Genomic DNA, 11,631 nt, shown 5'->3' with positions numbered 1-11,631 from the left:
ATATGAATAGTACTGTACCTGTATAAACGGTTACAATTCAATTGTCAATTGTAATGGTGCCCAAATTTGAGAAAACTGTACCTGCATAACATGATTTTTACTGTACTAGTAGTTTGTTAAAATACAAGTCGGTGCATGGAGGTACACCTCAATGGTCGGTCCAATGTAAATGTGAAATATTCACGTGAATATAGGAGTAAATTGTTTTTCATCTAATCAAGCTAATTCAATAATCCGCATAATTTCGTGATATCCAATTTTTAATACAGTACCGGGTACCTCTCTATAAAGTAAAAATAAAAAAACTATACAGTACTTTAATGTGTACTTTTTTAAAAAGTGTCCAGTACTATAAAATTAGGCTACTGTTGTGGCATGTTACAACATGCAAGTATGTTTGTTCCTTTTCCGCGTTAACCATTCGATATGCCATAGGAGACTAACATTTCGTACCCACATGCCTAAACAGTAAAGAATTGCAATTTTAAAAAAAATACGCATGCTTTCGAGATAACTATATTTGAATAAAAATTACCTACAATACATCATGACCGTATAATTGTACTGTACTTGTGAAGTATTTTTTGTATACTGCAAAAATAGGCTACATTCCGTTCTGTCTTATCTTGCCTTTATTAAATTCAGTTCAAAACTAATGATACAAATAATTTCGAGATACCCAAATATTATGAGTACTTCTGTAACAGGAATTGTAATTGAACTGTACTTAAAATACTATCGTACTATCCACATTATCATAAATTAAGCTTGACTTTCTTAATAATTAAATAATATATGACAATTGGTAGTTTATTATTGTTTGTCTATTTTGACCCTTATGTAATACTTTAGACAAATGTTTAATATTGTTTTTTTTTCTCGCCAATCAATGTTTGTTAGCTTTGTATTTTATTGTAGGAAAAGGGGAGGTAACCACACCTTTCCCCTCAGTTTTTAACTTACAAAATCAGTCTCATTAATCGTTCCAGAGTGTTTCGTCAAATATGCTTTTTTTTGTCATTGTTGTATAACATTTAAAAAATGTTTCCTCCGGAGCCTGAATTAAATACTGAAATACACATTATCAAATTTTATGTGATATGCCCATATTTGGGTGTAATATGACATCACCAAGAACAAATAAGGTCACATCACACACATTTTGTTACATAAAGTGTGATAGGGCGGACAGAGCTTAAAAAAATAGTGGAAGATCGTTTTTTTTATCCAATCAACCAATATACAGTATATGTATTGTAATTCAATAGTATGAATTAAATAGGCTACTGTTGTGTCCTATTCCAACATGCAAATATGTTCCTTTTCATTTGTAAGACAAATTCAAAATTGCACATAATTTTTAACATCATCAATTAGTTGCGTTTGTTTTTAGAGATTGTGCGTTTAGAATAACAATGTTAATTGGGGGAAACATTCTGAAACGCACAATCTCTGTACAGTAAAATAATCTTAATGTGTGAAATACTGTATTTTAAGCATACTACAAAAATAGGCTTCCGTTTGTGTCTTTATGTTCTTTTATTAACTCAGTTCATTTTATTAAACCACTACAAATTCAATCAATCAAAAACTTTATTCAAAAAATATACATTTAAACTCATTCGCTTCAGCGAGGTCGTGATATTTTAAAAAAGATACAATAATTTCGTGATACCCAAATAATATACTTAATTGCTTAAAATACTTGCGATATACCTAGTATTTTTAAAACAAGTAGATCATCAAATTTTAAACAGCAAACAGGGATTACAATAAAGGGCACTCCAAAAATTGACAATGCCATTATTCGACAAACAATATTGTTCTGAAACAAAGAGCCTATTTGAAACGAACGCGCCATACTTTACGGACGTGTTCTTAGGCACCCAATTGACCAATCATGTTGGTTGTTCTAAGAACGCCATACTATATAAGTGCATTACATTTCCGAAATTAGACATCGATTTAAAAATTGAAAATAGAAATGGCTCGTACTAAGCAAACTGCCCGTAAATCTACCGGAGGAAAAGCTCCCCGAAAACAACTTGCCACCAAGGCAGCACGAAAAAGCGCTCCAGCCACCGGTGGTGTCAAGAAGCCTCATCGTTACAGGCCTGGAACCGTCGCTCTCCGAGAGATCCGTCGATACCAGAAGAGTACTGAGCTTCTCATCCGCAAGCTCCCATTCCAACGGCTGGTCCGTGAAATCGCCCAAGATTTCAAAACCGATCTTCGATTCCAGAGTTCTGCCGTCATGGCTCTTCAAGAGGCTAGCGAAGCTTACTTGGTCGGCCTTTTCGAAGATACCAACTTGTGCGCTATCCACGCCAAACGTGTAACCATTATGCCAAAGGACATCCAACTGGCCCGCCGTATTCGTGGTGAACGTGCATAAACTGTCATCAGTTATTTCAAACCAAAAGGCTCTTTTCAGAGCCACAACATGTTCAAAAGAGAAAAGCATTTTGTCAACTGTCAGTACAGTTTCTCATTGTCTCCGTTTTAGACATGCATACATAATACTGTATATCAAGTACTCGTTTAATGAACACACTTCTATATTGTATCATTAACAATTAACATATAATTAATAAATAAATAATAATCTCTTTTTTTTAATTGACAAATGATCTGCACAATTTGTCAGTCAAAACTTTAATATCATTATGATTATGATGAAGTAAAATTGCCATTGATAAAAAGTAATTTGTTTATGATAATTATGTAATCTTTAAGAGAGAGTTGCTGTTTAAATATTTCTAATAATAATAATAGTTTTCTTTGAAACATGGCAAATTAAAAGAAAGTGAATGGATAGTTTTTTTTTCTAAATAGTTTTCATACTCTCCACAAGTTAAATACCGGAATTTAATAAAATTTGTATTAATAATATTGTTCTTATGCGCTAAATACTAGACCATCATTCCTGGTGGTGATCTAGAGTTATCGAATCATAATAGCGTGTCTGTCACTATTTGAAGTATGTTTTATAGTTTGATAAGTACTAAGACGTATCTTACCTAACTTGAAGACCCAACATTACAATTGAATTCTCGTTTTGGCAATGGCACTACATGTACTCTTTTTTGTATTGGTGTCGGTTGGTCAATTATAGGCGTAACCACCTTTTCCACCAGTTTTTAAATATTAAAAAAATTGTATCTCATTAACTGTTTCCGAGTTTTTCGTCAAACATCATGTTTGTGTCAGAACGCGATTATCACCTATAAATCGCGCGCTTTCAACAACCTAGAGGAAGCCGAGATATTGGTATTTTACTGATTCATTTTTGGCGCGTGCTATTGTGGAGCAAAACAATTAGGCATTGCATGTAATACGAGCAGGATTATGACCTATTCAATAAATCGCGCGTTTTCAAGAACCAATAGGAGCCTTGAGATATTAAATACAGCGGAACAGTAAGTCCTACTTTGCATGTCTAGCTCTATAAATACCGTGCTTAACTTCAGGTTTGTCACTTATTTATTCGTAGACTAAATCGTTAACATGCCTCCAAAAACTTCAGGAAAAGCTGCCAAAAAGGCCGGTAAGGCTAAAGCCGTTAGAACTGGCGACAAGAAAAGAAGACGTAAACGAAAGGAAAGCTACAGCATCTACATCTACAAGGTGTTGAAGCAAGTTCACCCAGACACTGGTATCTCCAGCAGAGCTATGGGAATCATGAACAGCTTCGTCAACGATATCTTCGAACGTATTGCCGGTGAAGCATCTCGTCTAGCTCACTACAATAAGAAATCCACCATCACCAGCAGGGAAGTCCAGACCGCTGTCCGTCTTTTGCTGCCCGGTGAATTGGCCAAACATGCCGTGTCTGAAGGCACCAAGGCTGTTACCAAATACACCAGCTCCAAGTAAACTTTACACTCTCAAACCAAACGGCTCTTTTCAGAGCCACCCAAAAGTTCAAAAAGATTTGTGAATTTCAGTGCCTGTCGTTTCCACTTGTGTTTTTCTTTGTGTTGAAGTACTGTATAAGAATTTATCAAGCACGTACATTTAGTCAATTTTCAATGATAGGCCTCTAAGTAAAATTGTAAGCAATCTTGATTTTGTGAACATGCTCAAGTGTCTGTTTACCAAACCTGCCGCCCGCCAATGATGATTTCGAATAAAAGGATTTTTTTTTAAATTTTTGGCTAATTACCCTACCTGCCGCCACGAAAAATTGAATTGTAAGAAAAAAAAAAAACTTTATTTTTATTACGCTCGCCACTGATTGAAATCTCTAAAAATAGGATAGGCCTATGTATATTTCTTCCTTATATATAAATATTAAGCTAAATAAGAAAACTTCTGGCTATGATTAAGGGTGTTATTTTTAAAAACTTACAGTAACCTTAGCTCCACTATATTCAATTTTACTGTATTTATTCTAATAAACACCCCCTTACAGAGTCATTTGGAATGAACGCCTCCCTCGAATAAACGTCCCCTTTTGACCAATGTTATTTCCGTGAGGACAAATAAGTTGAGTCTGAATTTCTTCTTTCATAATGATGTTTTTATAAATGTTTAATGTAATAATGCTTACAGTATTTTCATTATTGTAGTTGATTTTTTAGGACTTTTATTACTGTTATCAATATTATTATTTTATTATTAATATTATTATTTTCATCACCTTATACTTGTACAAACATACATACAGAATACTTCATTGGTATGTTCTGTGATTATGTCTACACAAATACGCAATTACTGTCCATCCTTTTTTTCAATGGCATTATATAAGTAATTTTTTATTTGTAAATATACATCTGATATGCAAGCTTGATAATGCGCGCCAATGCAAATGTCATGCACTCATGACAATCCTGTCGGAAGTGCTGCATACCAGGTCCGCTTTGAATGTATAAATTGTAACTGATTTGTTCACCTTCAACATTCTTACAGTTCTAACTCGTTTTAGTCGGTGCTAAACAACTCGTTGCAAAATGACTGAACAAGCCAAAGCTAAGAAAAAGGCTGCTCCTAAAAAGCCAGCATCTCATCCAACTTACATTGAGATGATTACTGCTGCCATTGGTGCTTTGAAAGAAAGAAATGGTTCTTCTCGTCAGGCAATCGCTAAGTACATTCAAGCCAACTACAAGGTTGATGCTGGTAACATGAACACCCATCTTAAGATGGCGTTGAAACGCGGTGTCGAAAGCGGAAAACTAGCCCAGCCTAAAGGCACAGGAGCTAGCGGATCGTTCAAATTGAACCAGGCTGCAGCAAAGGCAGACGCAGCTGCAAAGGTTAAGAAAGAAAAGGCTAAGAAGAAGGCAGCAGCAGATAAAGAAAAGAAAGCAGCAAAGAAAGCGACCAAGAAGGCTAAGAAGCCAACGAAGAAGGCTTCCAAGTCACCAAAGAAGGCAAAAAAACCGGAAAAGAAAGCAGCCAAGCCAAAGAAGACAAAGTCTCCTAAAAAGGCCAAGGCAAAGAAGCCAAAAGCCAAGAAGTCTACCAAGTCTCCAAAGAAATCTAAGAAGTAGACGGTGTATTTTTCAAACCAAACGGCTCTTTTCAGAGCCACCACTTACACGAAAGAGATCAATAGCTTTTTATGTTAAATTAATTTAATGAGTCATTATTACATGCATACATACATACATTAAAATATTATTTAAGGCATAATGGAAATCATTAAAATAATGTTAAGTTAAAATAGCCTAAAATTATCTGCTAATTGTAGTGTACATTTTGGGTCTGATGAACAATGTTGGATCTAGAGCTTTTATTTTAATAGTCGAAATTAAAAGTTATTTGTGTTTTAATAATAATAATAATAAGATTTTTAAATCTTTTAAATTTTTTTAAATGCTTGTGCAACTTATTGAAACTTATTGCGGTGATGAGAAGTGTATTCATATGCGTTTAAAACAATAAATTAATATTATAAATATATTTATAGTAATCAACATTTTAATAAATATTTCTAATTTCATGAACAGGTACCGTGCTATCTAGTGATAGTTTATAAACCGTAAAATATGGATCAATCAACAGACTATACGCAGCGGAAAATTCGCGCCAAAAAGGAAAATGAAGTTAATTAAAACATGGAACTAGTTTAAAAATATCAAATGACACCATTTTCCTTTGTAAAACAATTTATAAAACAGTAAATTAATAATATTATGCTTATCATAAGTATATTACAATTACTATAATAGTAATCAACATTATAAACAGATACTGTACAGTCTAGCTAGTTGTGGTTTATAAACCGCCAAATATGATTCAATCAACAGACTATACACAGTGGAAAACTCGCGCCAAAAAGGAAAGTTAATTAAAATATGGAACTAGTTTTAAAATATCAAAGCACACCATTTTTCTTTGTAAAACAATTTATAAAACATTAAATTAATAATAATATGCTTATCATAAGTATATTATAATTACTATAATAGTAATCAACATTATAAACAGATACTGTACAGTGCTAGCTGTGGTTTATAAACCGCCAAATAGAAATCAAGCAACAGACTATACGTAGTGGAAAACTCGCGCCAAAAAGAAAAAGGAATGTAATTAAAACATGAAACTGTAGCTTTAAAATATCAAAGGACACTAAAAAGGTCCAAAACAAAAGCAAATAATTAGACCTTTGTCCAGCATTTGGCGCAATCTACGCTGCTTTAAACCCCCACCCCCCATATTCAAGGCATTGGCCCAAGGTCAGTGCAGCGATACCCTGTAATTCATATTACGTCCGTATACAGACTATATAGATTTTGCGAATTCAAGTTCGCATTACATTTCCATTTGAACTTGTTCGAATAGTAACAGTAATCGACATGTCTGGGCGTGGTAAAGGAGGGAAAGGACTTGGAAAAGGAGGCGCTAAGCGTCATCGTAAGGTGTTGCGTGATAACATCCAGGGTATCACCAAACCAGCTATCCGTCGTCTTGCTCGCCGTGGTGGTGTAAAGCGTATTTCTGGTCTCATCTACGAAGAGACCCGTGGTGTATTGAAGGTATTCCTTGAAAATGTTATACACCGAGCAGGCCAAGAGGAAGACCGTCACAGCCATGGATGTCGTCTACGCCTTAAAAAGGCAAGGCCGAACCCTGTACGGATTCGGTGGATAAGCTGTTCATCTATCAAACCAAACGGCTCTTTTCAGAGCCACCATTTGAACAAAAAAGAATAAGTGCTAGCCTAATAGTATTTCAATTTTTGTATAATATATAGATTAAAAGGCAAAATACTGGAGAACAACAATGCTGTGGTAAACAATGGCTGGATCTCAGTAGAGATACAAAAATGATAAGCAACAGCTAAAAAGTAAACGTAAGTAAGCAGCCAGAAATAGAACCAGAGCTTTCGGACAACACTAGTCCTTCCTCATCTATCAAACCCAAAGGCTCTTTTCAGAGCCACCATTTGAACAAAAGAGAATGATTACTTGCCTAATGTTCATTTTTATTTGTCCATACAATACATACTTAAATAAGAACACATTTTGTAAGGGCATTGAAATCGCTTAAAATTAAGTACAAAATCAGAACAAATTTACTTTTTTTTAAATTATATACAACCAAAACACCTAACACCTTCTGTACCTAATTTGCAGTAGCTGTGACTATGATCCTGAAATCGGCAAAAAATTGGAACGCTGAGTATGGGCAGAATTTTACCTTTTCCTAAAAAAAAAATTGTAAAAGGCAAAATATATATTTTTACTTTTTTGGTGTCTTTTTTACTTTCTATTGTTAAGACTTTTTTTTATTTTCTCCATCTTATCTGTGTGTATACTGAGCACTCTGGGAGAACAGTCTTTTTGACTGAAGAGTCCACCCGGTATAAAGAACAAAAAAAAAATATCCCCCTTATCACTGCCACACATCGTAAATGAAAATTGATTGAGGAGACAGTTGAGCTGGTGCTTTTAATATATATCTTCAGAAACACTTTATTGGAGAAAACCAATATTTCTACCTATCCTCAGGTCTTTATCAAGGTACATGAAAAAACTAGCAAAAAGTGGACACACATAACCACTGTAGTGATTATGTGTTTCATTTTTTCCAAATAATTCAAAGATTGTGATATTCATAATTATCATATACACTTTTTTTTTAATAAGAACCAGTAAAATTTTGCCCAGGCTCAGTGTTCTTATTTTTTGGCCGATTTCAGGCTGAAAATGTTCTTATTTTTACACACATTTTTTCAAACATATAAAATTATCATTGTACAGCACTATGTTACTGTACTGATAGGTCCATGGTATTACATAGTCACACCTACTGCACATAAGATACATTTCTCCTCAGCCTCAATTTGTTCATATTTTTTAAGCAATTTCAGCCTCAGTGTTCTTATAAAATGTGTTTTTTTAAAAAAGTGTAATATGAGTAGGCCCATTACTATAACGTGAGTTGTACTTACAATGCGATGCTGTATTTTTAAAACCAACAAAGAACAAATAAAGGTCACTCCAAACATTGAAGTGACAAACAGTATTGTTCTGAAACAAAAACCTTTTTGAAAGTAACGCGCCATTTTTTACGGACGTGTTCTTAAGCATTCGCTTAACCAATCATGTTGGTTGTTCTAAAAACGCCATACTATATAAGCACATGACATTTTCGAAATTTGACATCGATTTAAGATTGCAAATAGAAATGGCTCGTACTAAGCAAACTGCCCGTAAATCTACCGGAGGAAAAGCTCCCCGAAAACAACTTGCCACCAAGGCAGCACGAAAAAGTGCACCAGCCACCGGTGGTGTCAAGAAGCCTCATCGTTACAGGCCTGGAACCGTTGCTCTCCGTGAGATCCGTCGTTACCAGAAGAGCACCGAACTTCTCATTCGCAAGCTCCCATTCCAACGTCTTGTCCGAGAAATCGCCCAAGATTTCAAAACCGATCTCCGTTTCCAGAGTTCTGCCGTCATGGCTCTTCAAGAGGCTAGCGAAGCTTACTTGGTCGGTCTTTTCGAAGATACCAACTTGTGTGCCATCCACGCCAAACGTGTAACCATTATGCCAAAGGACATCCAACTTGCCCGCCGTATCCGTGGTGAACGTGCATAAGCTGTGTAATCAGTTATCTCAAAACAAACGGCTCTTTTCAGAGCCACAACTTGTCCAAAAGAGAAGAGAAATTTTGTCTACAGTACAGTTTCTATTTTATTCCATTTAATATGTAAAACATAACAATCAAATAGGTCTAACTTATTGAAGGTTAGTGCCATATATTATCAGTGTATGAACATTACACCATATAAATCATTAGCAATTTAAACAAAACAAGTGAAAGGTAAAGATAAGAAACAAATACATCATGTGCATATATGCTGGTCTATACACACCCACATCTAGGGTAGGACCCCTCCCTTGTTTCCATGGAACACGGGGAAATATCTCTTAACACTACGGCCAACCGCTATTAAGGGGACGGGGACATCTTAATTAATTACGAGTTGAAGCCAAACGACACTTTTCAGACTCATAGCCACAGTAAAGCACAAATAGATTTGTTGGTATTGTCTTCCCCATGTTCATTGAACACGTATTGCAACGATTATGCATCGATATTAAACAATGCATTTTTACAATGTGCTATGTAAAATATGAGGATGATTGTTCATATGCCACCAAACCTTGCAAAATTGGGATAAAGGCAATGATTAATAAATAGTATTGCAATTAGTCGTTATCACTTAAGTACCAAATAAATCTATATTATTTGGGAATTTTGGTGCTGACGCATTTACAAGATTTTCCTTAAGCAAAAGTTTCGGTATTATACTAATAATATATACTGGCGGATGCGGGAGAACTTTCCCCTTCCATACATAATTTTTAAAAAACTACACAACCTGCACCTCCTGTACCGAGTACAAAACTTTTATAATGGGAAAAGTTAGAATTTTGTATACCAAACCAGAGACACTATGCAAACTAAAGATATTAAAGCTAGCTACGTAGTTACTATATAATAATTATAGGTTGGCAATGTTTAGGATCTTCTTGCTAACCATGACGTTTTGCAGAAAAGAATAACTTTGAGTACATGGTGTCTATAATTAAAACGAAGTCTATCTTTCCTCCTTCATTTTAACGATAATACATATTGGACTATCACAACATTACGAGAAATATAATCGTGTGTCTGAAAAACCTGAAAACATATATGGTGTCCCCCTCCCTCAAAAAAGCAGAAATTCCCCCTCCTACTTTTTTTTATTTATCAATTTTTATGAAAATATTTTGAAATTATAGAATAATTGTCAATTAACTTCATTTATATGGGAATACAAAAATTGTATATAGGGTCTGTCAAATGCAGAAAATATACTGTATATTTGTTATGATTGAAAGCGGACCGAAGATGCAGCACTTGCTTAGTACCCGCATTTAGTTTTGTATTAAGAATAGTACTCGTTTGTGATTGGTCGGAATAATAAAGCCTATCAATTCCGCCACACTTTGAGCCTAGCAATGCCTTTATAAAGCGGATAGTTTGGTTGATTAACTGATCATTATCATCTTGTTCGTCAACAAAGAAGTTATATACAGCAAGTAAATATGTCTGGACGTGGTAAAGGAGGAAAAGCTAAGGGAAAGGCCAAGAGCCGATCAAGCCGTGCTGGACTTCAATTCCCAGTCGGTCGTGTCCACCGATTCTTGCGAAAGGGTAACTATGCATCTCGTGTCGGTGCTGGTGCCCCAGTCTATATGGCTGCCGTACTCGAGTACTTGACTGCTGAAATCTTGGAGTTGGCTGGCAACGCTGCCCGTGACAACAAGAAGAGCAGAATCATCCCCCGTCATCTTCAGCTTGCCATCCGTAACGATGAAGAGTTGAACCGTCTTCTCGGAAGTGTGACCATCGCACAAGGAGGTGTATTGCCAAACATCCAAGCTGTACTTCTGCCAAAGAAGACCCAGGCCAAGTCCAAGTAGATTTCATAAACCATCTTCTCAAACCAAACGGCTCTTTTCAGAGCCATGATATGTACAAATGAGATTTGAAAGTCTATCGTCTTTTTTTTTTGTCATTTTTTTATTCTACCGTTTGTGTTCATATTATCCGACATGTTCCTTTAATTAAACGATTTAACATAGTTTACTTTTGTTAAAAGATTTTATTACTACACGCATTTCGTGATACCCAATTTTGAATACTTGTACCAGGGAGTTGTTTTAATCCTCTTGCTTTGGGGTTTCGCCGACCCCACCGGGCCTTCGACTGTGGACCTCACGCCCAGAAAACTCCCCCTTGGAAGAACCTGGCTACGGGCCTGCAGAGTTTACACACACACACACACACACACACACACATATAATATATATAAAACTCCGGAGAGATGGTAATAAGTTGCCAGATATATAATTTTATTCAAGTTAGCAAACGTTTTCGGTTATCAACCTTTGTCAAGCTATATATATCATATATAAATATATATTCTATATATTCACCACAGGAAATACAATATTTAAATTGAACATTTGCATGGATTATCTTTCAAAAGTTTTCATAAGCTTATTCAAATGCACAGTTATTTTAGACAGGTTTAATAATGTATGAAGAACCTATACACATTATGTGTCCCTAGTTTCTCGTGTATTTTTTATATGCTTTATAGGGGTCTGGGCTGTAAAAAAATA

The 11,631-nt window shown here is 35.2% G+C and overlaps 3 protein-coding genes and 1 pseudogene across 3 annotated transcripts; all 4 read left to right on the top strand.

Moving 5' to 3' along the window:
* The first annotated feature begins 3,470 nt into the window (after positions 1 to 3,470).
* LOC117101582 (histone H2B, gonadal-like) lies at positions 3,471 to 4,168 on the top strand. The gene has a single exon (XM_033241563.1). It carries the CDS (start codon positions 3,508 to 3,510, stop codon positions 3,874 to 3,876), a length of 369 nt encoding a protein of 122 aa, XP_033097454.1. The 5' UTR covers positions 3,471 to 3,507; the 3' UTR covers positions 3,877 to 4,168.
* Positions 4,169 to 4,906: 738 nt separating this feature from the next.
* LOC117101576 (histone H1.1, embryonic-like) lies at positions 4,907 to 5,775 on the top strand. The gene has a single exon (XM_033241558.1). The coding sequence runs from the start codon at positions 4,956 to 4,958 to the stop codon at positions 5,496 to 5,498; it is 543 nt and encodes a 180-aa protein (XP_033097449.1). The 5' UTR covers positions 4,907 to 4,955; the 3' UTR covers positions 5,499 to 5,775.
* Positions 5,776 to 6,781: 1,006 nt separating this feature from the next.
* Positions 6,782 to 7,101, top strand: LOC117101585 (annotated as a pseudogene).
* A 3,304-nt stretch (positions 7,102 to 10,405) lies between these two features.
* On the top strand, positions 10,406 to 10,972 carry LOC117101577 (late histone H2A.2.2). Its single transcript, XM_033241559.1, has one exon. It carries the CDS (start codon positions 10,549 to 10,551, stop codon positions 10,924 to 10,926), a length of 378 nt encoding a protein of 125 aa, XP_033097450.1. The 5' UTR covers positions 10,406 to 10,548; the 3' UTR covers positions 10,927 to 10,972.
* The last annotated feature ends 659 nt before the right edge of the window (positions 10,973 to 11,631 follow it).

The sequence above is a fragment of the Anneissia japonica genome, unplaced genomic scaffold (assembly GCF_011630105.1).
Source record: "Anneissia japonica isolate Jap-2015-1 unplaced genomic scaffold, ASM1163010v1 scaffold17412_len611537_cov169, whole genome shotgun sequence".
NCBI lineage: Eukaryota > Metazoa > Echinodermata > Crinoidea > Comatulida > Comatulidae > Anneissia > Anneissia japonica.
The sequence above is the reverse complement of the archived record's forward strand: the minus strand, read 5'-3'. Positions and strand labels throughout refer to the sequence as shown.

What these genes read in the sequence shown, in the direction of transcription:
- LOC117101577 (XM_033241559.1), top strand. Translation starts at nt 10,549, where the DNA reads ATGTCTGGACGTGGTAAAGGAGGAAAAGCTAAGGGAAAGGCCAAGAGC.
- LOC117101582 (XM_033241563.1), top strand. Translation starts at nt 3,508, where the DNA reads ATGCCTCCAAAAACTTCAGGAAAAGCTGCCAAAAAGGCCGGTAAGGCT.
- LOC117101576 (XM_033241558.1), top strand. Translation starts at nt 4,956, where the DNA reads ATGACTGAACAAGCCAAAGCTAAGAAAAAGGCTGCTCCTAAAAAGCCA.